The 26,794-nt window shown below is 34.1% G+C and overlaps 1 protein-coding gene across 1 annotated transcript in view; it reads left to right on the plus strand.

The window, feature by feature from the left end:
* The first annotated feature begins 943 nt into the window (after positions 1-943).
* Positions 944-26,794, plus strand: part of LOC145681865 (fatty acid synthase-like) — a 123,489-nt gene continuing 97,638 nt past the window's right edge. Inside the window, exons 1-7 of the mRNA XM_081753471.1 lie at positions 944-1,073; positions 2,592-2,744; positions 14,532-14,705; positions 15,869-16,069; positions 17,245-17,483; positions 20,553-20,783; positions 22,696-22,893. Coding sequence (XP_081609597.1) covers positions 944-1,073; positions 2,592-2,744; positions 14,532-14,705; positions 15,869-16,069; positions 17,245-17,483; positions 20,553-20,783; positions 22,696-22,893 — 1,326 coding nt within the window. The remainder of the gene's footprint in view (positions 1,074-2,591; positions 2,745-14,531; positions 14,706-15,868; positions 16,070-17,244; positions 17,484-20,552; positions 20,784-22,695; positions 22,894-26,794) is intronic.

The raw sequence follows: 26,794 nt of genomic DNA on the forward strand, positions 1-26,794 counted from the left end.
GACCCTCTTTTCTCTTAAGAAAAAAGTGTGGATGTGCGCCTGGTTCATAAGAAAAGTTGGGCACTTCTCCTAAATCCTTAATTATTCGTTTAACGGAAAACTGGCCCACAGTTTATCATTTTTGCAGGAATGTGAGCATTTGGAACTATAATTAAATAAGAAAGAATCTGTTTATAGGTGCTAGTTGTTTCAATAAATATCGCTTGACGCATATAAATAATAATAATAATAATAATAATAATAATAATAATAATAATAATAATAATAATAATAATAATAATAATAATAATAATAATAATAATAATAATAATAACGTAGTAATCTCTGAATGTGAATTTTATACTTGCTAATCACAGTGCGTCAATTTGCTACATAAATATAAGGAAGCATTACGTACAGTTATTTTGCACTTTGAATCAATAACCGAGACTTGGTTGGAGATTAAGCTATGACCTACGATTTTCTTACAAGAATTCAGGAGTTTGGTCCAGACTACAAGTACTTGCCAAATTACCAGCTTTCAGGCAAGAGAAGTCAATATAAAATTATATGATCATCAACGTAAAAAGAAAAAAAAAAGAAAAAACTCGTATGTCAATATTAAGGTGGTGCGAAAGAAATGTCCACTTTCTGTGGAACGCAAAACTGAAAGATTTAATTTTATTTCATTTACTGAAATGTCCACTTTGACGTCTGGTGGGAAACTCACCCTAACAACACAACACAAAGAACAACTAAGGTCACAATTCTGCCGTCACAAACTCTGTGTCTTGCAAACAGGCTAAGGTATTCATACTGCGTTTTTGAAGGGAGTTGTATGAAATTGCACTATGGAGAGCATACAATAGCGAGTGATTTTGCTTATAATTTTACACGTTATGAATATTAATATTTTTCTTCTTTTTCTTTTAAAACAGAATAAAAACGACAGAAAAAAACAAACATGACTGACGACGTTGTCATATCTGGTATTTCTGGAAAATTTCCGGAAAGTGACAGCTTGACGGAATTCGGAGAGAAGCTGTTCTCTGGCGAGTCGATGATAAGTTCCGATGAACGACGGTGGAGGCAAGGTAAAACAAATAATATTTACTAGCACAGCTAAACTACTATGAAAAGAAAAAGTTAATATCTAACATGATTTTTCAGTCTGCAACATTAAGTTCTTAATAATTTAAGTTTAAATTATATCTGAAGTAGGAATTTGTATTTTTATATTATAATGCAGAACTACGGGTTTATAACTTTGGACATCTGGATAACTGATAGTATATTATTCCTTTTACTAAAATTTTAAAGAGTGTCATTGCAAATTCTATGATGAAAAACGTACGGTAAGTGATAATAATAATAATAATACAGTAATATCTATGTAATTGAAATGTTTGCTTTTGTGGTAATTTGAATTTTAATGGCACATTAATATGGATACTAAATGTAGACATATAAACTATACTGAAATATATCAAAATAACGTGTGCAGTCAGCAGCAAAAGTATCTCTCACCTGACTGCAACACTTAATTATATTTAGGTCGTATCCAGTATTTTTGCTATCATCAAAAACGCCTGGACAAATACTACTCAATCTACACCTAAGATATCAAACAGCAAACGACAATTAGTAAGCCTGTGGAGCATTAAGACATGCTTTTGTTGTGGATTTGATACGCGAAGACATTTCTCCATTTTGAGATTAATCTCTATTGTTTAGAGTCTGTTGTCCAATAAGTGATATGTATCAATGATATTATAATTCGTTCTGTGCATTATGTATTATTTCACTATATTCTATATGTGACAAGAAAGAAAAGCACTGATCATTCAAGAGTTAGAAAATGGTTGAAATTAATAGAAAACATCAAATCTGGAACGATTGAAGTACGTAAGATTGTAAATCTTTGTCTCCATTCATGGACCTACTTAAATTCCCCGTCATTCTCGTATCTCTTTTTCTCTCCACAAGAGAAGACCTTGCATATCACACCCAGTATGGATTGAAATTGAAACACGTTAAAAATTCGGACCTACAGGGATTCGAACTCGGGCCAACTTGGTAGAAAACCATAACCACTTGCTTAGACCGAGAACTTACTTGATGTTGCACAAAAACTGTTAGCTTGATGAGAACTCTTCATGTAAAAGTAGTCCAGATATTAAGGCCTGTATAAAGAGACAATCATTAGTTAAGTTACTCATCATTTCCTTCTTCAAATCAGAAACAGGTCAAATAGACCTTTCTTAATGAGGGAGCTTCTTCGTGGATAAGCGGCTAGCGTACGAGCCTTTGGCGTGGGAGACCCGGATTCAATTCCCGGTGGGAGCTCATGTCGTTGGGGTTCCACGTTAATCAATAGGTCCCGTCTCATATAGCCTCGCTGCTGAAAGGGACTTTAAACTAAAATCAACTCAACAACTTTCTCAATGAGAAAGATAGTATTATAGTATAGTAAGAAATACAGTATTATAGTATAGTAAGAAATACAGTGTATATATAGTATCTGAAAATATTTTGAAAATATTTTAAACCTCATATTTATTTAAAACAATACTAATTACAGCGACTCAAACTAACATTCTACTCTTTTCAAGGAATGTTGGGAGCACCACCCTACTCCGGCTTTATCAAGGATATCAGCAAGTTTGACGCTACATTTTTTGGTCTCAGTTCAAAACACGTGAATGTAATGGCACCCGAGTCTCGATTGTTGCTTGAATTAACATTCGAAGCCATCATGGATGCTGGTAAGTTCCTTATATGTAATATTGCTGATAAATGTAAACAGTTTGATCCGAATGTGAGGAAGGTAAGGTAAAGCTAAAAACACGAATTTCAATAGAAATATCGATGAAATAAACTCTTATAAAGACAGTAAAGAGGATCATGCAAAATGCACGCGTTTCTATATCTAGGATATGGATAGTCTTCTTTAAAGTCACCGTTACCCTCGAATGTGTCAACGAGTTGACTCCATAAACAAATTCAATCGAGATAATTATTCTACATATCTATTGTAAAACAGGATTCAATTAGCGTTATTCCAAGAAACGTAAATTTTTCCATTATGAAATGTAGATATCCACTGTTAAAGTCACTGTTGCCCTTGAAGATGCTACCGGATTGACCCCATTTACTAACTCGGCCGAAATATTCATTCTAGCTGTCTATTGTGAACAACAAAATTCAAAAATTTACTTTAGTTCAAGATATATCATGTGGAGCAATGGACGTATGTACTAGCATTACTATCTTATAAAGTCACACAAGCGTGATGTTAGTAACAGAAAAAATACATTAAAAATAATCGAATTTTGAATTGGAAAATAAATGCTCAGAAATGAAAATTTACTTTCAGATTTCTGGTACTGGAAATCAGTTCATTCATCTTTTTTTAGAATCTGAATGTTCTATATTTTGAATTAAGCAGGATTAAATTGGAGGAAGGCTATCACATTTTCCTTAATATTAAACTTTTTTTTTTAAAGCAGTTTAAGGTATGATTAACTGGGAACAGAACAATTAAAACTCCGAACGGCTTCGAATATTTTGTCACAAAAGTAACGGAAAATAGTCATTACTATATCAGCATGAGTACAAGGTCAGGTGCAAAGAGACTTTTCTATTTTCTTCATTCTCTGAGGTTTAGCAGCACTTGAAAAGTCATATCGTTAAAACTACATTTTTATCATTGCTTAATTATTATAAACAACACATGAACGTAAGCAAGAATTAATACATGTTTTAAGTGTTCTTTAAACAACATGTGAACGCAAACAAGAATTAGTACATATTTTAAGCGTTCTTTTCTTAGTTTAGAAAGAAAAAATATTATGCTTATACTGCTGTGACTTTTCTCAGAAGTCATCATTGATTTCTTCTCATGTTCTATCCGTATGTGGAGTGACCTGCAGAAGACAGTCACATTCGATATGTTTGCACAAAAATGTCAGTTGATTAACCCTTTTAGGATTTCCACTTTTTGAGGTAAATTTTAGACTTTCACTCAAACCACTACTGCTTCCTTACTATTTATCGTAGGATCATGGTTCATACTTTTTTTTTTCAGGATAGAACATACTTTCCAACGGTACCACTCCCTTGTTCGTATTATACACCAGAAACGAAAAAAAAAAGAGAGAGAGAGATTTTAAAAAAATCGAAATGTTTTTGCCTCACTGGCTCGGTCTTAGGCTTACGTAGGGATCTGAATGTTTTTCAAAAATACATTGTTATGTACTCCCATGCGCAAAAAAAAATTGCGCGTATACTGTAACTCACGATTTTTCTCAATTATTTCATTTCCCTTATGTTTATGGGTAAAATTCAGTTATTAGTATGTGGAGATAATAGAAAGCAATCCATCTAAGGAGATATTTCCAAAAAATATAATAAAATAATAAAAATATAAGCAAAAAACAAAATTATGTTCGGTTTTGTGTATACTGGCAATAATGTTTTCGAGGGAATTTTTGGAGTAGCACAGCACGATTGTAGAGGGAATTACAGAATTGGTAACAGAACAAGGGGACAGTTGAATCAAGGAACAGGAAAGTGGAGTAAAATATTGCATTCATTGGCTTAAATCTAGGGTGTAAATTGTCTGCCAAATATAAATTAGTTTCTGTGACCAAGATGTTGTACGGAAATATATAAACAAAGAGAAAAACTGTTGTCTTAAGTTTGGAAGTGACGTGCTCTATAGCCATGAGCATTTATTTCTTAAGAAAAAGATAAGCAATAAAAGAAAGTCTGTGTGGTCAAGTGGGTAGAGTGACGGATTAGTAAATCTTATACTGTTTTGACCCCAGATCGAATCCCATCCGATCCCGTTCAATTTTTTTTCTTTACAAAACATTGTAGAAAGTGTATAATTTTTATGTTAATAAGAACCGAAACAATATAATTATGAAATAACTTTTTGTTTTTCTGATGACGTATTTATTCAGAATTAGCTTACTATTTATTACTAATAGCGATTGTTTTTAGTTTATGGTATGGTATGCTTAATCATTCCCTCTCCGGTTTTTTTTTAACACAGCAGAAGTAACTTCAAACTTCAACTCACTGCGAGTGCGTCTGTAAAAAACAAAACAAGCGCGACCTGCAGCTTTACACACAGCGTGACGAACACAATCACAGCCATAGCTCGTTGTCTGTTCTAGTGTTTCTGTGTGTGTGTGTTCCTTTTTAGAGTATTGACTCTCTCTCTCTCTCTCCTTTTGTTTCATATCAACAAGTGAACGCTCTACCACTGAAACACCGTGGGCTCTGAAATTACTTAAAGGAGAAAGGGACTACTTTATGAAAACTTGATGACGAACACATTTGTTAAAAAAATACCAGCTTTTCGTGAAATATTGCTTATAGACAGGGGTGGATTAAGGCTTTTGGGGACCTAGAACCGACTGTTTTAAGGGGGCCCTATGTTAAGAATAGTTCCAGTGCATAAATTTTCTTTTCTGCCTTCCACAGCCTCATAGGTATATGGAACTACCGAGAACTATGCTGTAATATTTGAATGTGCTCCAAGTTTAGAATAATTTGTTTAGTTAAATTCATTATTAACAATTAAATAATTGCATTCATTATTAACAGGTAAATGCTGCTGATAGAGTCTTAAATCTAGCGATACCGCGAGCGTAACGAGCGGGGGAAAAAAATAGCATCGGTCTGAAGCCTATAAAATAATAAGTTGATTACTATATTTTAGTATTAAACAGAGGGATTTTAAAGGGCCCCCTGAGCTTGGGGCCCCGACGCCTGGGCTCCATTGGCTCCGCTCTTAATCCGCTAATGCCTATAGATTATAAATTAAAGGGGACGGGCCGGGTCCGTTCTAAAAATTCCGGCCCGTGCAGACCTCTAGCCCCTGTGTATATGCTATCTTTGAAAATACAGTAGAGTTTCGCTTATCCGACATGAAACAGCAGGCAGAACGCCGGATAATATGGATGTATTAAGGAAAGACCTATTAAAAGTCAAACTATGATATAATTTTACATATTACGCATCTAATTATCATGTTTTGCAAGAAACAAATACAATGCATTGACTCAGTGACGTATCCAGCGTGAGGTCCTGGAAGCTGTCCCTTACCAAACCTCAAGCACTTTTTAATAAACCTACTTTTTTCTTTTTTGAGGTTCTTTTATATCAGATTACTTTGAGTCAGTATCCAAACTGTGGACAATGCGTTGGTGTTATAATTCTATTAAGTAACACTTCCCAAGTGTAACACTCCGATTTTGATAAAATTTGGCAAGTAGATACTACACATAAAATAAACAAATAAGTGCTTCTTTATTTTTTGCTGAAAAACGGTTTTAGGGGGCAAAAGCCCTCACCCAAAATTTTGAAAGTTGACGCCCGAAAGGCAAAAACAAGTGTTCCAAAGTGACGAAATTGTGAACAGATATTGCGGACATAAAATTAGGAAATACGTGTTTTGTATTTTCCTGGAAAAAACGGTTAGGTGGGGCACAGACCCCTCCAAACCTTTGATCATGAAATATCAAAAGTGCTAATAACAGTATGCCAGAAGTGCCTAAATTTACACGAAGAATTGGAACAAAACTTTGTGTTAGTACAATAAGCAAAAAATAAACAAATACGGCTTTTTTATTTCCTGCGAAAAAACGGTTTTAGGGGACAAAAGTTCCCACCCAGAATTTTGAAATTGGACGCAAGAAAGACAAGAAGAATTGGACCGAACTGAATGAAATTGTTCACAAATGTTGTAGAGGTAAGATGAGGGAATACGTGCTTCGTATTTTCCTGAAAAGAAAAAAAAACTGTTGAGTGGACCGAGGCGTTGAGTGTCGGAAGAAGAGGACCGAAGCGAATGAAATTGTCTGTAGATATTGGATATGAAAAATAAAGCCTCTCATGTTTCACAAGCGTCTCCATCAGATTTCTTCAAATTTGGCAGATCAACAACAAGCACAAACAGTTAGCGTATTTTGTAGTATATCACGAGGCAACTTTAACCCTTATAATGTTTTTCCGCATAAACAAAAACACGTGCCGATTAATTTCCTGTTTGTTGTTGATGTGCCAAAATTGATAGGGACATCTTAAAAGCACGAAAGTCCTTATTTTACATACAGTCTATACAATATCTACACACAATTTCATTTGCTTCGGTCCATTCCTTCCTGCACTTTTACGGTAATATTTACTTTTTTTTTTTTTTGGAGTTGCTCTAGGCCCCAACACTGTTTTGTCGTACAAATTAAAACGCATTTCATTTATTGTTTTGCAAATTGTTCCTATACGAAGTTTCGTTGCAATTCTCCATACTCTTTAGGAACTTCTGACGTATACTTATTTGCACTTTTAATATTTCGTAATCAACAGCTTAGAAAGTCCGTTCCCCACTCAACCGCTTTTTTTCCAGGAAAATACGAAACACAATTACCTCAATTTACGTCTAGAATATCAATGCACGATTTCAAAATTTTGGGTGGGGAATTCTGCCCCCTAAAACCATTTTTTCGCAGAAAATAAACCCGTATTCGTTTGTTTTTTGCGTATTGTCCCTACACAATGTGTCGTTCAAATTCTTCATGTCCTTTAAGCACTTCTGACAAACTATTATTAGCACTTTTGATATTTCACGATCAAAGTTTTGGAGGGGTCTGTGTCCCACCCAAAAGTTTTTCTTTTTTTTTTTTTCAGGAAAATACGGAACCCGTATTCCCTCATTTTTCGTCTGCAATATCTTTGCACAATTTCATTCATTTCGGTTCACTTCTTCTTGCCTTTCGGGCGTCAACTTTCAAAATTTTGGATGGGGGCTTTTGTCCCCTAAAACCATTTTTCGCAGAAAATAAAAGAACAGGTATTCGTTTAGTTTTTGCGTATTGTCCATACACAAAGTGTCGTTGGAATTCTTCGTCCTTTAAACACATCAGATATATTGTTACTAGCACTTTTGATATTTCATGATCAAAGGTTTGGAGGGGTCTGTGCCCCACCTAACCGTTTTTCCAGGAAAATACAAACCACGTATTTCTTCATTTTACGTCTGCCATATCTGTGCACAATTTCATTCACTTTGGTCCACTTTTTTTGTCTTTCGGGCGTTAACTTTCAAAATTTTGGGTGAGGGCTTTTGCCCCCTAAAACCGTTTTTCCGCAGAAAAAAAACATGTATTCGTTTATTTTATGTGTAGTATCTGCCTGTCAAATTTTATCAAAATCGGAGTGTTACACTTGGGAAGTGTTACTTGTAAGAATATACCGTAATGCCATTGATACCAGGTGGAATTAAAGAACACTTTTAAATGGGATTACAATTTCGTTTCCGTTCTGTTTATAACATTACTGTATTAGAACGATACACTCATTGCCATTTGCTATTTTTGTTATGTGATATACGTAGCAGACAGTTTTCCTTACATGTCTTTAGAAAATATTTTTTTGATTTCGTTTGTGTTAGAATGCAGTTTGACCGGTTCATAAATGAAAAGTAAGAAATGTTTAAGAGAAATACAGAACTGTTGCATTATTATTATTATTATTATTATTGATATTTTTGAAACATTAGAATTACGTGCTTACGAGCTTTCGTGTCGGGCCCCCTCCGAAAAGTAAAGCTGGATATGTGCCTGCACTGAATGATAGACGTATGAGTCAAGGTATAGACGGGCGTGCTAGGCCATCGAGTCCGGAGCATCAAAAACAGACTAAGACCACAACTTGCAGTCTTTCTTGCCGATTGATGCTGCTTTTTACCTGCTATGATATGTCGGATAATAATGTGAAATAAACGAAGGTCAAGACCATGGCGTATTGGTGTTTCATGCACGTAGACCTGTAAAATATTTGTGCCGAACACATCTTTCACCCACTAGCTAAATTTGTGGGTATGATCGCACATCTTGCCTTATAAAGAATATATATAGCATGCTAAAAACCTAAAGACCAAATTCATTGATTTTCTATAGTTTTCTTTTTTAATAACGGGAAACTTGTTTATTTCATCACGATAAATCACGTTTAATACTAAGATGTCTGTTTCTGTCTATATATATTTTTCATACTTTATTGGAGACAAATTTGTTTTTTGTTTTTTTTTTTCAAGAAAAGAGGATGATAAAAGAAGCTATATAACAGCATAAACTGAAACCAATGGCTATTACTAATAGTACACTAATTCTAAATAAATACGTCATCAGAGGAAACAAAAAGTTATTTCTTTATTGTATTGTTTCAGTTTTTATGAACATACAATTTATACACTTCTATAATGTTTCGTAAAAAAAAACTTGAACAGGATCGGATGAGATTCGATCTGGGGTCAAAACAGTATAAGAATTACTAGTCCGTCACTCTACTCACTTGACCACACAGACTTTCTTTTGTTGTTTATCTTTTTCTTAAGAAATAAATGCTCATGGCTATAGAGCATGTCACTTCCAAACTTAAGACAACAGTTTTTCTCTTTGTTTATATATTTCCGTACAACATCTTGGTCACAGAAACTAATTTATATTTGGCAGACAATTTACACCCTAGATTTAAGCCAATAAATGCAATATTTTACTCCACTTTCCTGTTCCTTGATTCAACTGTCCCCTGTTCTGTTACCAATTCTGTAATTCCCTCTACAATCGTGCTGTGCTACTCCAAAAATTCCCTCGAAAACATTATTGCCAGTATACATAAAACCGAACATAATTTTGTTTTTTGCTTATATTTTTATTATTTTATTATATTTTTTGGAAATATCTCCTTAGATGGATTGCTTTCTATTATCTCCACATACTAATAACTGAATTTTACCCATAAACATAAGGGAAATGAAATAATTGAGAAAAATCGTGAGTTACAGTATACGCGCAATTTTTTTTGCGCATGGGAGTACATAATACATGTGAAAAATGTCTATCTTGTATCTTGAAAACTGAGGTCGGGAGAAATTTTTGAAAGTCTGAGAGTGATAAGTTTTTTCATATATATATATATATATATATATATATATATATATATATATATATATATATATATATATATATGTTTGTTTGAAGTACACGTTATATATTGCTAAGGGAGAAAACCAATTCCGCCAAAAAATACCCCTCCTCGCCCCCCGTAAATGGGGGTAACGCGAGATAACTTTGAAATGTCAAATAGGAACATGGGTCGAGTAATACCTCGTTCGAAAGGTCTTGGAAAACTAAGTCACGCTGTACCAAAAGATCTTTCATATGGAGCACCAGTTCAAAATGGCCGCCATGATATGGTTCGGAAACTCCAGTATCCGTAGTATGAAAACCATGGAAGGTAAATGAATGGAACAAAATTGAAATACGTAAATATCATCGGGCATATCGAATGATGTTATTCCTATGATCCCAGTGGCCTCCTTGAAGGGGTCTTGTGGGCTACCTTCAAAATTTCAATGTCCGACCGGACACTGGTTCGGGCGTACGCTTGACCTACCCAATGGTGTTTGGAAGGCAGACTTCATGGATAGAGAATTGGTGCATTGAGTTAATGCTGATGGCCACATTTACATTTTGATTAACTATTAACACTCATGTCATCTTGTGAGATTGAGGGACGAAACGGTGTGTACGTATATCCCCGAAATGCTTTCCGAATAACCAGCGTTACCATTCAAATAAAATTTCACCTTATTTAGTCACTACAGCGTCATCCTTACAAACAATGTTTCAACCACATCATACCTATTTGTAGCATAGCCTTAATTTGCGAATTAAAGTAGAGTTCTCATTTGAACTTTCACAGTTATTTTCCACCCCACTCACATACAGAGCTCAGGGAGAGATTATTTTGCAGGACTTGGATTTCTCTATATACATTATGGCAATTTTACTCTAACATTTTTATCTCTGTTGTATCATTCTCGAGCCATGCAACGCCTGCGTGGTTTTCCTATTTAATTTTCGTTATTTTCATTTATTTCTAACCGTATTCATACTATGGGCACTAGACGTTTTCTTAGACACAGTCACCATGTCTTGGCGATCATTTTGAAAACGGTGTCTCATGTCGAAAATATTCTTATAGAAGCTATTTAATATTCATTTGTCTATGTAACGTGATGTTACTAGCTTCAAGTTGCTATTTGAAATTTTCAAGTTGGCCCCGGATACCCTTCAGTTGACCCTTGGAGTCACCCCGACAACACCTCTCGATGTGTCTTAACGTCAGTTACCTACTCCACTTTTTCTTCTGTTGATTTATCTCCAATCGCTTTCATACTACGGGTACTAAACCTTTTCTCTGACACGGATACTATGTTTCGGCGGCCTTTTGAGAACACTGCCATTTCACCTCAATCGCTTTCTCCTGCAAGATGTTTGATTTTGCAAGATTTATCGAACGAGGTACCACTCGACTCATGTTACTATTTGAAATTTTCAAGTTAGCCCCCAAGACGCCTTCAGGGAGGACACTGGGATCACAGGGACTACACCATTCGATATGTCCTATGATATTTACGTATTTCAATTTTGTTCCATTCATTAACCTTCCATGGTTTTCATACTACAGGTACTGAAGTTTCCGAACCATATCATGGCGGCCATCTTGAAACTGGTGCTCCATATGAAAGATCTTTTGATACAACGTTACTCAGTTTTCCAAGACCTTTCGAACGAGGTATTACTCGACCCATGTTCCCATTTTTGGCGGAATTGGTTTTCACACTTAGCAATATATAACGTGTACTTCAAACACTTGTTCTATGTTTTATCATTTTTTCAGATATTTCTGTGGATTGATTAAAATGGCCCACCCTATATATATACCTGGGTACGATGGACTACCTGGGTAAGATGTTGAAGGACATCTCCAAAAAGGATTACTAAATCGCTTCCGAATTGCCCGCCGGTCTCAATAATAAGATGAGCATTAGGTGTCGAGAGGTTCGGATGTTGCGTCTCGGAAACCTCATGGACGATCAGACGGTCATTCAGACCACAACGCACACAAACGTTATTCATACAACGTTATTCATTCACACAACAAAAACACACTGGATTAAATGACACTATGCTTACTTATTAAAATACTATAAATAAAAAAATAACGGAGAGAAACAATCACAATACTCAACACTGAATAGGTATAACTATTTCCATTTATAAAATCACACTTTGCTTTTTCACTACACTATAGCCCTTAATCACTTTTACATATCGGTAGAAGAGATTATGATTATGATTCCACTAAAGATACTTTTCTCACACCATTAATGCACTTGGAGGATTAGCACCGGGGAACTGTTACCGGAATAATCCCACGAAGTAATATAGTTGCTGCTCCAAAAAATCCTTAAGAGTTGGCATCAGCCTTCAACAAAAATATGTAGTCTCCAAAGTGGAATGATAACGTTGGAGGGCGCGTTTATAACTTATACACACAAGGCATGAGAACCCGGGATTTCACTCATTGGGTCTAGCCATAACTAAGTCATTCGCTGGCTAATAACGTATACCCCTTAGCACAACATTATACTTGTTGCCCGATGCAACGTGCGTGGTTTCTACCTCAAAACGTGGAGTAATACTCCTCGAACTCAGAGGTTCGAGATGCGAGCTGCACTGATCAACTGATCAATGTTGGTAGTTCATTCTCAAAAACGCTCAGGTTAAATCACCTGTATGTAAATGTAAATAGAATATAAAAAAGAGTTGACGTTAATTTTAGTCCACTGACCACGACGCACGGGACATTGCGATAACTTGGGCCTGGGAACGTTTAGATAACGAACTGGTAAAGCGATGTGGCTGGCGTCGCTCTGGTGTTCGAACATCTGGTCAGCTAGTATTTCCATAAATGATTAAAGAATACACTTAATTCAGTTCCAAATAACCATAGAACACTCTTTACATATTAATAAGTCAGGGAGAAACACTGAGAAGCTTCTTCGCTCACTAAAATGTTCTCACCACAAAATAACGTTTTAAATATATATGTGAATAAATGATAAAGACTTCTTTGTCCTGCTGCGTGGGAAGGAAAACAGTTCCCATGGAAGAAAGAACTTATTTGCGTCGCAGAATAAAGTATAAATCGAAAAATAATTACTGTCTTTACGAAATATACAGAGCGTCGAGAAAAAAATACTTCTATAACCTAGTGAGGTTGTATATATATATATATATACTTCAAAAATGTACTGTTTCATTACTATTTGACCTAGAGTCATGTTTCAAACGCCATGTTCTTTTAGGCTCTACATATAAAATAAAAATTACTGCTTCATTACTGTTTGGCCTGGAGTCATAGTTTAAACGTCTTCTTGAGTATAACGAACCCTTTCCAATGATACCACTCACATGTCTGTATCATACACTTGAACCGAAAAAGTTGGGAAAAACCGGAAATTTTTCTGAAAATTCACCCTCTCGGAACACTTGCGCCCCTCAGGCTCGGCTCCAGTTTCACGTAGAGATCTCAACAATTTTTTAGAAATACTCAAAGGTACACACAATCGGTGTGCAAAGTTTCAGTCTGATATCTTTAAAACTAAAGGCGTGAAAAGTTTTGAAATTTGCCTTAAGAAAAAATAAAAAAGTCACGCCCCTCCGCCCCCAGTTGGAGCCGCCAAGTTGAATATCCAGTTCCAAAATGCATCTGGATTGTTCTTTGGTCCATTCTTGACTTGACCAACAAAAATCCCTGCTTTAATACCTGTTATAGAACCTAAAGAAGCGGTCAAAGACGATACTATGCCATGGTAACAAAAATTACCAAAAATCCTAAAAGGGTTAACCTTTCACATTACTTAAATTTAAGTCTTACAAGAGCTAGATGCTGATTTTTTCTTTCTTCGTTTTCTTTTCTAATTAAACTAATTTTGCTATTCGTGTAATTTGTTGTCTCTTATATATATTGTCTAATATGCTCTTGAGTCAGAAGTGTACCCACAGCGGCAAATACCTCCCAAATGCTCTTCCTGGTTCCTTTAAATAAAACTCGACTGTTATGTATTCATTTAAACATGTTTGCTAAAACAAATGAATAATTACAATAGAAAAATAGAAGTGCCCATTCTTCACGCAGGAAGAATAAGGTTTAATGAATAGGAAACATAAATTTGAATATTGTAAAAGTTGTCCCTCCTTTTCCTTTTAGAAGCGGAATTATCGAAAATGCTGCAACACATTTTCACTCATGTTTGATTATTTTTTTTATGTATCGAATTTCACGCCTTTGACATAAGCAAATACTCACATTAAGTATTTTCTGAATAATGAATCGAAAATTTCAATACTGAAAATTGTCTAATTCTCGAGTCAAAGGTTTGAAAAGGCTAAAACAACTTTTTGTTATGACTTGTTATTATTGAAACTAAGAGGTTTGCATCAAATTAATAGGTTATAGAACATTCCTAATATGTGTATACGTAGAGAAATCAAAAGCATATTCGTATGAGATGATAAACGTACAATTTTAATTTCACTTTTGGACCAAATAATATAGGGAAAACCAAATCATATATTTACATGTAATCCCTTCATTTTAAATACATTTTCTATCATGTTTTTTTTCAGGTGTAAATCCAATGTCTATTAGAGGTTCCAAAATAGGAGTATTTGTAGCAATGTCATCTAACGAGGCAGAAAATTATTGGGCTGCGAATCCACATTTATTCAATCATTACTGTTTATATGGAAGTGTCAGATCATTTGTTGCTAATAGGATTACATATACCTTTGATTTTACAGGTAATATCAAATAGAATTTATGCTATTTTCATTACTTCAGATTTGTCTAAAGTTTCTTTCGTTGTTGATGTAGTCATTGCAACGAAAGAAAAAAATGTTTACACTTTAATATTACAAACTTTTATTAGTTTAAGTTAAACGCAAATTACAATTTTGGAAATTGTCACTGAACAAGAAGAAACTGGAACGGTTGTGGTTGATCAATAGGACAACATTGCCTAAGTGATACTTGGTAAGCACACTATCTTTTAAAGCCATTGTTTCTAAAATTTCGGACCGGAATCTGCTATCTCGAAGGGGAAGTACTCCCACCGGCAATCAAGGTCAAACCCATGTACAGAAACCCACACAACTATATGTACTCCTGAGTGGTATAATTCCATTAGTTGAGGTTCAAATCATTTTCCTTTCAAAAGCTTGGAGAGATATACAGCTTAACACACACGGAACAGTTCTTTGTAAATGTTGCTAGCTCTGGAAAAGTCTTTTGCTATTGAGGGACGAACCATTTCTCTATAGTAAGATTATCTTTATTGTTTAGAGTGTGTTCTTCAATAACACCATATATTAATTACATAGTATGTATAATGAATTATTTTATTACATACTGCATGTGAGAAGAAATAAAAATACAATTCATACATAGTTAGAAAATAGTTGAAATAAACTGAAAAATCTAGATTAATTTCAGAAAATGAGCTTTTAAATCTTTGTATCCATTCATTGACCGACTCCAATTTTCCTTCATTCTCGTATCTCTTTTCGTCTCCCAGGAAAATATTTTAATTATCACACTGAGTATGGATTGAGTATCACACTTACAAGCGAGTAATTGAAATTAGATCATTTTTCTTTGATTTGTGTGTAACGTATAAATGCTTGTTGGTTGGTCGGATTTTAACGCCCCTTTCAGTACCGAGGCTGTATGAGACATGGACATACGGTTTAAAGTGGAATCTTAACCGTATGAGCAACCGGGAATCGAACCTGACTCTCTTGTATCGAAGACGCATACGCTAACCATATGGGGTGAGGAAGCTCTAATGTATAAATGAATAATATGTTTATCCACTGTCCTTTGTCTTATCAAGGTTAGGCCTACTAAATTTAAAATTAAATATAATTCTATAATTTCCCTAAATTATATTATGTTGAAATTTTAGGACCAAGTGTTGTTATGGACACAGCATGCTCCAGCAGTGCTTACGTTTTGGAGGCAGCATATTCTGCAATTAAAAATGGAAATTGTGATGGTGCTATAGTGGCTGGATGTAACATTCAGCTGAACCCCGGTGTGTCCGGTGAGTTCTTTAAAGTGGGAACAGTCAATAAAGATGGAAAGTGTAAACCCTTTGATGAAGAAGGTAGGCAAATTATACTTATCACCTCTCTATCAGTAAATTTTGTCGGTTTTTTGCGCATATTTATAGCCGTAAGGGGAAGCACATTAGTTTGCATGCATATTATCAATCTGTACGCAATTTTCTGGGCATGCGACAGGATAACAGTTCCAAAACATCTTAGGGAATCATTTGAAGCAAGAAAACTCAAACAAATATCTTTTTCATTTGACGGACTATTCTGCACCTGCATCAAAATTTCTTACAATTAGCAGTGCGATAGTTTAATAGTCAATAGAGACATGTTGAATCAATGAAAGTGTGGTTTTATAAAATGTAAAGTTAATTATTATTTAATTTGGTTCAAATCCAAAATTTATTTGTATTGACTTTTAGTATCCAAACTAATTATATTAAAATGTGTAATTCATTATTATAATATTCGAATATTTGCTAATAAAACTAGATAAGTTAAAGCAAAAATATTATATTAACATTAGATTTACGTATCTTTATAACATTTCAAATCTCTACTTATTATGGAAGTGTTTGCAATTTAAGTTTCAGAGCTCTAGTTACTTTGGAAGTGTTTGCAATTTAAGTTTAAGAGCTCTAGTTATTACGGAAGTGATTGTAATTTAAGTTTCAGAGCTCTAGTTATTATGGAAGTGTTTGAAATTTAAGGTTCAGAGCTCTAGTTATTATGGAAGTGTTTGCAATTTAAATTGCAAGATATGACTCTAAGTAAGCTAATAAAACCATTGTAAAACTACTAAATGCTTCAGTAGCTGAGCCTGAGCCTTTGAGAAAAGTTGATAACCCCAAATTACATTTAAGTTGAGCACATTAGACCACATGATGATTTATGGTTAACAAACAAAAATAAAATTATCAATGCTATTATCAGATTCATCAATTTTAATACTAATTCTGCAATATTTTCGTCGGTAATTTATTGTAATTGAAGTACTTATGTAAGTCGAGGAATTACTGTATTACCAATTTCTACGTTTTATTCATACCTGAGACCACAGATAACATACACAATATGGTCTATGCGAATTATTAGATTTTCTTAACATTACTAACAACTTAAAATTAGCAGGGTAACACTTCTTAACATTATAATTATGTTCTATTATGTCCAATTTGATATGAGATATATATGTATTCGCATATTTTTTGGTGTATATTTTCAGCAAACGGCTACATAAGAAGTGATGCGGTTGTAGTATTATTCCTTCAAAGGGCAAAAGACGCACGACGAATTTATGCAACTGTAGTGCACGTGAAAACAAATGCAGATGGGTTTAAAGCAGAGGGTTCAACATTTCCCTCTCAACGAATGCAAATTCAACTGATGAAAGAACTTTATGAGGAAGCCAATATTGATCCACTGACTGTGTCTTACGTCGAAGCTCATGGAACGGGTACAAAGGTAAATACCAAATTAAGCCTACTTAATCTAACACAATTGTTCGATGGGTAAAATGTGTTAGAATACAGAAATCTCCCGTCAAACATTTATTGTTGTATATTTTTATCTAAATAATTTACAATTACATACGCTACTATTTGCAAAACGTAACACAGAAGAAATGTGATGAATGCATCGCAACTCAGGACTTGTACGACAGGATAAAAATACAATTCTAGAGAGTGGTGCATGCGTACGTCCAGCAGCGCCCTCATTTCTTTGCGTGGACTAGTACCGCAAGAGGACGATTGACGCAGAACTCGGATGGTGGGGCGTAAATAACCGAATAGAAAATATATGGGTAAACATCATTATGTCTTGTGAGACGTCAAAGGACGCAATATAAATACACGACTGCATTCAAACAAGGGTGAATGAATGTTCTAAGAAATGGCTGTATTATTATATATCTGTGAGCAATTTCATTCGCTACGGTCTATTTTTTCTGCGCTTTCGACGTCGAGTCATTTTTCAACAGGGGCTTTTGCTCCCCAAGAACCGTTTTCCCGCAGAAAATTTTTAAAAAAATCTATTCGCTTATTTCGTGGCTAGTATCTGCCTGCCAAATTTTATCGAAATCGACTTGGATCCCTAAGTTGATGTTCCTTGTCAGTGGTGTCCCACACCCCTGCTACCAAACTGCTTTTACTATGGTAGTATTTAGCGCGTGTGCGGTCTTTCAGATTAGATCAGATTAGAACAAACGCAACAGTGAAATTGATGTTTGATATCAATTGAATTTAATATTTACATATCAAGTTTCAAGCCTATACTTTGAACAAATAGCTGATATGCTATATGTATCAGAGTATAATCATATATCAAGGTTTGGTATCGTGTTTAAATTCATAGCATTGTCATTAAATTTTGTTCTTAAATTTTGGTAGGTGATCCCTGGATCGAATGCATATGAAAGACTCAAATCTTGACCATATTGTTATAGTTGTCGTGGGTTAACTCCTGAGATGATTTTAATCAAGTGAAATACCTTCCAAAATTCATATCTTTCAATTTTGATTCCTAAATTTTGGGAGAGGTGCCATAGGCCAGGACTTAAACCATGATGAACTTGATGTACTTATCATAAGTTCCTATCTTTCAGGGATCTAACATTCAATTTATCATAAGCTATAATACAGACCAAATTAAGGAGTGAATCATAATATACCCTTTCAAATGAAAATTTTGTAAAACTTTTTACTCACGGAAGGTATCCTATTTGTGTAAATATTATCAATCAATAAAAATGGTCAAACAATTTCTTGCTTACAACTAATTAGATTTTGTCAAAGATACTTTTCCACCAATGACCTTAAGCTGATAAGTTGTGACTACAATACTAAGATTTTAAGTGTTAAGTGATCAACATATCAAATTGCTCCAAAAATAATTTTTCATTAATAACCTTAGACTATGAGTCATTACTGCACATTCTTAAGTTCAAAGTAATAATTGATCAATCAATAGGACTGCACTAATAATTTTCACCAATGACAGACTGAATCGTAACTGCAAAAAATAAGGCTCAAACTGTGAAATTGTTTTATATCAATAGATTTTGATAATTTCTTCTCAAGTTTCAAATAAAAAAAACTGAATACCAAATTTCTATCTATCAAATTCAGATCCTACATTTTGGGAGGGGACCTGGACTTGAACTTGATGTGTGTGAAATAACTCACGAAAAATCCAAACTAAAAATTTTGAAATGAAAATGTTCAAGCAGTGATTGGAAAATATTAAACAAAAAAATTCAAACAAAACTTTTCAAAATCATGGACAGTAATCAACCAATCAAATTTACTCAAAAGATAACTCCCCATCAATGATCTTAAACTATGAGTTTTCCCGAAAGTTCAAAGTGTGAAATTGCTGTTGAATATCAATTAGTTTTAATGAATTATTCATCAGGTTTGAAGTCCGAAGTTTTGATAAGTTGATGATATTTGTCTTATATATCAGATGATAAGCCTCTGCATCATATTCCCATTCATAACACTGTAATAAATTTTGCTTTTGAAGTCAAGAAATATGCAGATGTGACGTCAAAAAGTTTCTATATTTTAATAAGCAATAATGCAACATCTCTTCAAATATACATTTAAGAGACTCACAGACGTGGAAAAGCAGGACAAACCAAATTTACGGAAGTATATATTCGAGTCCCAGAGAACATTTCTCAAATTTAACGGGTGATCCAATGTACCCTTCTAAAAAATTAAGGGGAGGTATAAATTTACCTCCGGTATGTCTTATGAAAGAGAATAAATCCCTGGAACCACCTATATAACCATATAATGCAATGAAGCCTTTAAAAAAGGATAAAATTGGTCAAAAACTTTTGAAATTGGAATCTTTGACAATTTTTTACCAATAGAAGGGAACGAGATGGACCAGCTAAACTTACCAAGGTACATTGGTCATTGCCCTATATTACCATACCAAATTTTTAGTTTTGGCAACTTAGAGGAGCCGGCCCTAGGTATCCCTAGGCCAAGGACACACAAGTTAGCCGAAGTCATACCAATGCTACTACTTTGTTCAAACCACAAGTGGCAGAAATCAAGCACTTCCTGTTTCAACGTTGAGCGAGATAGAGTAAAAATGGTAAGAGATAGGAAGCGCTATTCTGTAATCATTTAAGCATTTCAAAAATAAAGTACAATTCCACTCTAATCTCTCTACTAATACCAGAAGTGGAAAAAATTAAACAGTCTCGGCTTCAACGTTGATTGCTATAGAGTAAAGACGCTAATAGATAGCGAGAAGTGGTTTTCTGCAATCTATTGATCGTCCTAAGAACAAAGTCTATTTCCATTAACATCTCTGTTAAAATCGGAAGTGAAAGAAATCTACTAGCACTTTCAGTTTCAATATTAACTGAGAAAATATCACTCCATACAAACCAAATTCCTTTACGTGGTGTACATGTGACATTGCTACTTGTTCATTAATAAAAACACATATTAATGTTCCCTGAATATTAATAGGATAAAACTATTGTATTATAACTCTAACTTATTTATGTAGGTAGGAGATCCTGTTGAAGCAGTGGCCATTTCGAATGTATTTTGCAATGGAAGAGAGACTCCGCTGCTGATTGGTTCAGTGAAGAGCAACATGGGGCATTCGGAAGCTTCTTCTGGTCTCTGCTCCATAGCTAAAGTAATCATTGCTATGGAGTCTGGGTTTATTCCACCGAACATTAACTATAAAACTCCAAATCGAAGAATTCCTCCGTTAACAAGTGGAAGATTAAAGGTATGTTTTCTTTTCAAGAAATTATTATTACTGCTTTCTGTTTAGTTGTTTGTATAGCAATATACTAACAAGGGAAGTTCGGGAGAAAGCGCTCGCCTGCAGAGAAACTAAGCATGCCATTTCAAGGTCCAATTCGTTTTGATTACAGCAAGCTAATAAAATTCCTGTACGGTTGAAAACTGTTCGAGAGGTTCAACTTGGAAGTTTATAGGAAAAAAATAAGTATATGCGCATTTGTAACGCGTTATCTACAACATTATTACCGAGGAATATTGACATACGAATTGAAATCTATCGAAGGTAATGGGGCGTTTACACTTAGTCGATTTGCGTTCGATTCAGTTGAATTGACGTCACTTTCAACTTAATCGACCGTGTAAACAGGACTTCAACTTAATCGCTTGTTGATCAAAGGGGGCGTTTACACTTGGTCGATTTAGTCGCAAATGCAGCGAGTCGATTTAGCCGTGCGACTAAATCGACCAAGTGTAAACGCCCCCTTTGATCAACCCTAAACAATTGTGTGTTCAATTGTTTCAACTGAAATTTAATGCTGCTTGTCGACTCGCTCTCCTCTGGTCGATTCGAAATCGACTGGCAGTTTTAAAGATGTCCAAGCAAAAAGTAATTGGTACAATTTGCTGTGTTATAGCAGAAGAAACTAGAATCGACCACAGAAAATAGAACGTCTTTCAATTAAGTTGCTAGTCGATTAGTCGCTTTCGATCAACAAGCGATTAAGTTGAAGTCCTGTTTACACGGTAGATTAAGTTGAAAGTGACATCAATTCAACTGAATCGAACACAAATCGACTAAGTGTAAACGCCCCAGAAAGCGACTAATCGACTAGCAACTGAATTGAAAGACGTTCTATTTTCTGTGGTCGATTCTATTTTCTTCTGCTATAACACCGTAAATTGTACCAATTACTTTTTGCTTGGACATCTTTAAAATTGCCAGTCGATTTCGAATCGACCAGAGGAGAGCGAGTCGACAAGCAGCATTCAATTTCGGTTGAAACAATTGAACACATCCATCGATCTGATTCGGCCTAGTTGCTTCGATTTAGTCGCAAATGCAGCGAGTCGATTTAGCCGTGCGACTAAATCGACCAAGTGTAAACGCCCCATTACAGAATAAATTGTTTTGCAATAACTAACGGGTTTGTTAGTTAAAGTTAGTCATTATACTGTTCACAATAATGATAGGTAAGAGATGAAATTTATCACTGTTGTTCTTCTGTTCTATGAAAAAATGATGCAGGCAAAAGACTTCCTTGCACCATTAACATTTTATATGTGCAATTACGTTGCATCCGTCAAGGGAACAGTCCTCATAACCAAAGCGAAAAGCAAATTTGACAGGTGATTCAAAAGGTACATAATTTTTTCGGTGCATCATTTATTCATAAAACAGAAGAACAACAGTAGCAACTGTAAGTTTAAAGTGAAACTAATGTATTTTATTGGATACCAGATATCTTCCAATCATTACTCAAATGTAGAGAAGATAAACAGTTAAGGTACCTGTTTTTTTTTTCATTGCAGTACTTGAACACTAGGAGATCTCACAAACCTAAATCAAAATAAATTAGATTTGCTCACTCATTATGTAATATTTTACCGTGCTTGCCTGTCATAAGGGAAACCAGAGTTAGATTTCCGATAAGAGTACTAGAGGTGTAGTTTGGATTTTACTTTAAGTTATACGACCACGTTTTATTAACTTCAATACTGAATAGCAAGTAAAACTTCCGACTACAATTTGTGCATGCTGGTCTGTTTCAATCGATCCTTTGTGCAATGTCCAAAAGTTCTTATTTTGGTAAAGGAATACCGCTGAAACTACAATTTTTATTACTAGAATTGCTATTTCCTTTTTTAAAATAATAATTTCTATTCATCTTTTATAGGTAGTAACAGAGAAAATAGTTCTAGACGGGGATTTAGTAGCTATAAATTCATTCGGTTTAGGTGGTTCTAATGGGCATGTCCTACTTCGTCGAAACACAGTAAGGACGAAAAACAGTAACTCAAAAGAAGTAATGAAAACGCATGTTGTCTGTGCGTCAGGATGTACTGAAGAAGCTGTCCAAACTATTCTGGATCAGGTATGTTAAGAAGTGGGTATTTAATTAACAATTTATTTTAATAATTAATTACAAGGAATCTTTTGACAACATCAAAAGAATTTGTTTTCAAAACATAGAAATACCTTAATATAATAATTTTGTATATTTTTAATATAATATTTGCGCTTATAATTTAATATAAGATGATAATTAGTCATCTTATGTTAGTCTAATAGTTAAATAATCATGTGTTGCTCTAATAGGCCTACATGATGATTATTTATTATTCTATAATCGTGATAAATGTGCATATATATGGTTCTATGTAACAGTAGCTAAGCTTGCATACGTATCAAGTATAAATTTTAAGAAGAAATAAGCTTGAAATATTGTTTCTAAGAATTTATTTTGGTCATAACAAACGTTCAAATTGTGTACATGTACTTACCTACTATTTTTCTTACGAAATTTCTTCTTAACGTCGGGTTTGTAATTGGTAGATATGTGCATAGTATAATTCAATACAATGCACATAATATATTGATATCTATATTTGAAAAGAAATGCTTATTTTGTTCCTTAATGTATTTCTATCACAGTATGGTCTTGAATGTAATATACAGCTGTGGCTTTACTTGAACATTTTGGAGTGCTAAATTTGGCCACTCACACGTGATTTTGTCATCTGTACTGCTGGTATGATTTTCTCATACTTCTGTATTTTATTTCTAGCTATTTTCTCATTACTTTACTCCTGTGTTTTCTCTCATCGATGCATGATCGGAAACACCAATAAAATTCACACAAACAATGTTTAAAGTTGGGTATTAATGCGAAGATAAAGTCTTTGAGTTGTTTCATGATTTTATAAGTGTAGTGTGTTCTAATTATAGAACAAGTACAGAGTAGTTCTTGCCAAGAAACGTCGTAACTGTTGTGTAACAGTATTCTGTCTTCATTTATTTACCTTTCTTAGTGTTCTTAAGTTCATACTTTTCTAATAAATAAAAAATCCAACAAATCACTAATGTATTGACTATAAATAAATCATAGTTTAGAACATTGAGATAAAAAAATCTTACAATTATAATATTCATTAATTTAATTTTTATGATCCATGAATCCACTTTTACATAATTACATTGGTCAATTGTAGTGGTACTTTTACTATTTAGTACAGCTGTTTCGATAATTTGCCAATAACTTCATTAAAATAACTTCTTATTAAATTGTTGACGTATGATAGATATTTTAGTTCCCAAGAGAATCCTGATAGTTAACAATAGTACGCTATTAACATTTCACGAAATATATAATCATTGTTCTACCGGTTACGTACAACGTTATCTTTACTGATAATTATTTGTAAACTACTTTCAAAACTAGCGATATTTCACATTTAAAAATACATAATAATTATGAATTATTTTTGTATTTATTGCTAAAAATGAGTTCCACCATATTATTTTATTAGCCATAAACTGTTGTCAAAAGTTTCAAAAATTGACTGTGTTCATTAATTCTTAAAATTCATTTACTACCAGGCAATGAAAATGCCAATCGACCTAGAATTTATTGGACTGTTACATACGATGTATTCATGCAACATACCAAATCATAACTTCAGAGGGTACGCATTGGTTGGAGTCGAAGCACAACATCGAGAAATCAAGGTATAGTGAATCATAAGTTACTTTTTTAAAAATATTTCTCCTACTAGCTAAAATACTCTGTCTCCGCAGGGGAAGGATAGGTTTATGAAAATTACTGAACCCCTTCCCCCACAGGATATGCATTTTAATGAAAATGTAACGATAAAAGTCCGTAGTGCAACGATGAACAAGAATTTTAGGAATGATAAAAGAAAGGATCAAAAGATTACGGTCTTGGCCAATAAATAGTTTTTGAACCAGGAGCAACAAAATTTTTGAACGGCCCCTAAATCGAGTTTTAATATTTTTTACGGAATAAGCACATCATACTTAGTTAACTGATAGTTTAGGTTTGGCTACACTATATGTAGTTTCCCAAATATAAGGCCTACAAGAAAATTTTTGATTGAAATATATTGGATCTTATGCTGCATTTTGGATCGAGAGCCACAAAATTTTTGAACGGCCTCTAAATCGATTTTTTTTTTTTTTTTTTTTTTTTACGGAATAAGTACATCATACTGAGTTAACAGATAGTCTGGGTTTGGCTACACTATATGTAGTTCTCCAGACATAAGGCCTACAAGAAATTTTTTGACTGAAATATATTGGATCTTTTAATCCAAAAATCCGGAATTTTCAAAAACGCTGGATACAGATCTGTTTATTTTTTAATCATTTAATTGGTTCAGTGGTTATTAGGTTATGGCGATCAGTGAAACTCACATTCACTTTTATTGTATAGACTGTGAAATGGACATCAATATTGATCGTTTTCAACTATTTTTACATGTCATCTCCTTCCCAACCCCCACTCCTCACCACCATGTTGATAGAGGTTGAATTTAGACTTAAACGGCATTGGAAGTATCACTATTCATCTCAGCGATCCCAAAAACTATGGATTGGACACTAATATCGGTCATTTTCGGTTGTTTTTACATCTCACTACTACTTTTTTCCGTTTAGATTATGACGCCTTGCTCCCCGTTTAAAACGGTAAGTTTCAAAATTACTAGGACAGTTATCCGTTTATTTTTATTAGAGTTTATATACTGAGTTTCATCTTCGTAACTAGACAGGTTCGTGAGATGCTAAATTTGCTGCATAAATTGTGATTCCCACTTTCCCCTTATGATATGGATTTTCATACACTTCATATCATATCATCCTTGGGAAGCCTAAGGTTGATAATCATGCCAAGTATCAGTTTAATTAGTTCAGTAATTATTTTGTGATACTATCAGACAGAAACTCACATTCACTTTTATTAGAACTATGGACTTCTTCAGATTTTTTTCAAAATTTAAAATGAATTTTTTTATTTGTAGTTTATGATTAAATTGTGTTTCTCTAGAAACTTCTGTTCTCATTCGTCAATGTGATAATTTCAACACAAACTGTAAGAATGTATGAGTCCTCGTGTAGCCAAATGATTAGCACATATATCACTGACAAAGGTTCTATTTTCGGTAGTGAGTTGGAATTTCGACCCTACATCGTCAAAAAATTATAGAACTTCTTGAACTAAGCCATTTAGAACTCCTGCCTTGAAAGCGAGAAATAAGGGCAAAATGAGGTAATGTCCCAAGAGTATATTATCCAAATAAAACACACCTGGAGCCTGCTTCGCAAGAGGTAGTACTCTCTGTTTCTTTTTACTTCTAAATTGCAATAAACGAGAAAATGTTAACCTTCGGCTGTTAAAGATCCTGATAGGTTATAGTTATTTACTCCAGAGTTAAGGGCTAGCTCTACATAGGTTAGCAGTTCAGCTGCAAATCAACATCCTCTAGTTACATCTAGATTTCTTTATGGTCGTTTTAAAAGTAAGATGGAACAGATAATAATTTTGTAATGATAGTAGAGCTGGTAGAAATAAACCATTTTTTTTTTACAATTATATATGCACTATAAAATTATGAAAAATAAGAGGTATCATACTAGCATTGACAAACATTGTGGCTTTCTCTATTATTATTCTAGCATTTCTTCTTCGTAATACTGCATCGTAAGCACAAGTTTAACAAATAATTTATACAAATCATCCAGGTCGTGACAGGTCTTCAGTGGATATGCTTCCATTTTTGAAAGGAGACATTCATTCCATACGTGTAATTTACTCAAAGCATAATTTTAAAAGGTTTATCGAAGCATGATGTTCCTTTCAGTGCTGTAGTTCTCCCAATAAAAAACAAAATTTGTGGCAGATTCGTTTGTTACTTATGTTACGCATAACAATAGATTGTATGCCGCTATGATTAGGAACGCACGAAAAGCAATACCAA

The sequence above is a fragment of the Thermobia domestica genome, chromosome 3, assembly GCF_964235325.1.
Source record: "Thermobia domestica chromosome 3, izTheDome1.hap1.1, whole genome shotgun sequence".
In the NCBI taxonomy this organism is placed as follows: domain Eukaryota; kingdom Metazoa; phylum Arthropoda; class Insecta; order Zygentoma; family Lepismatidae; genus Thermobia; species Thermobia domestica.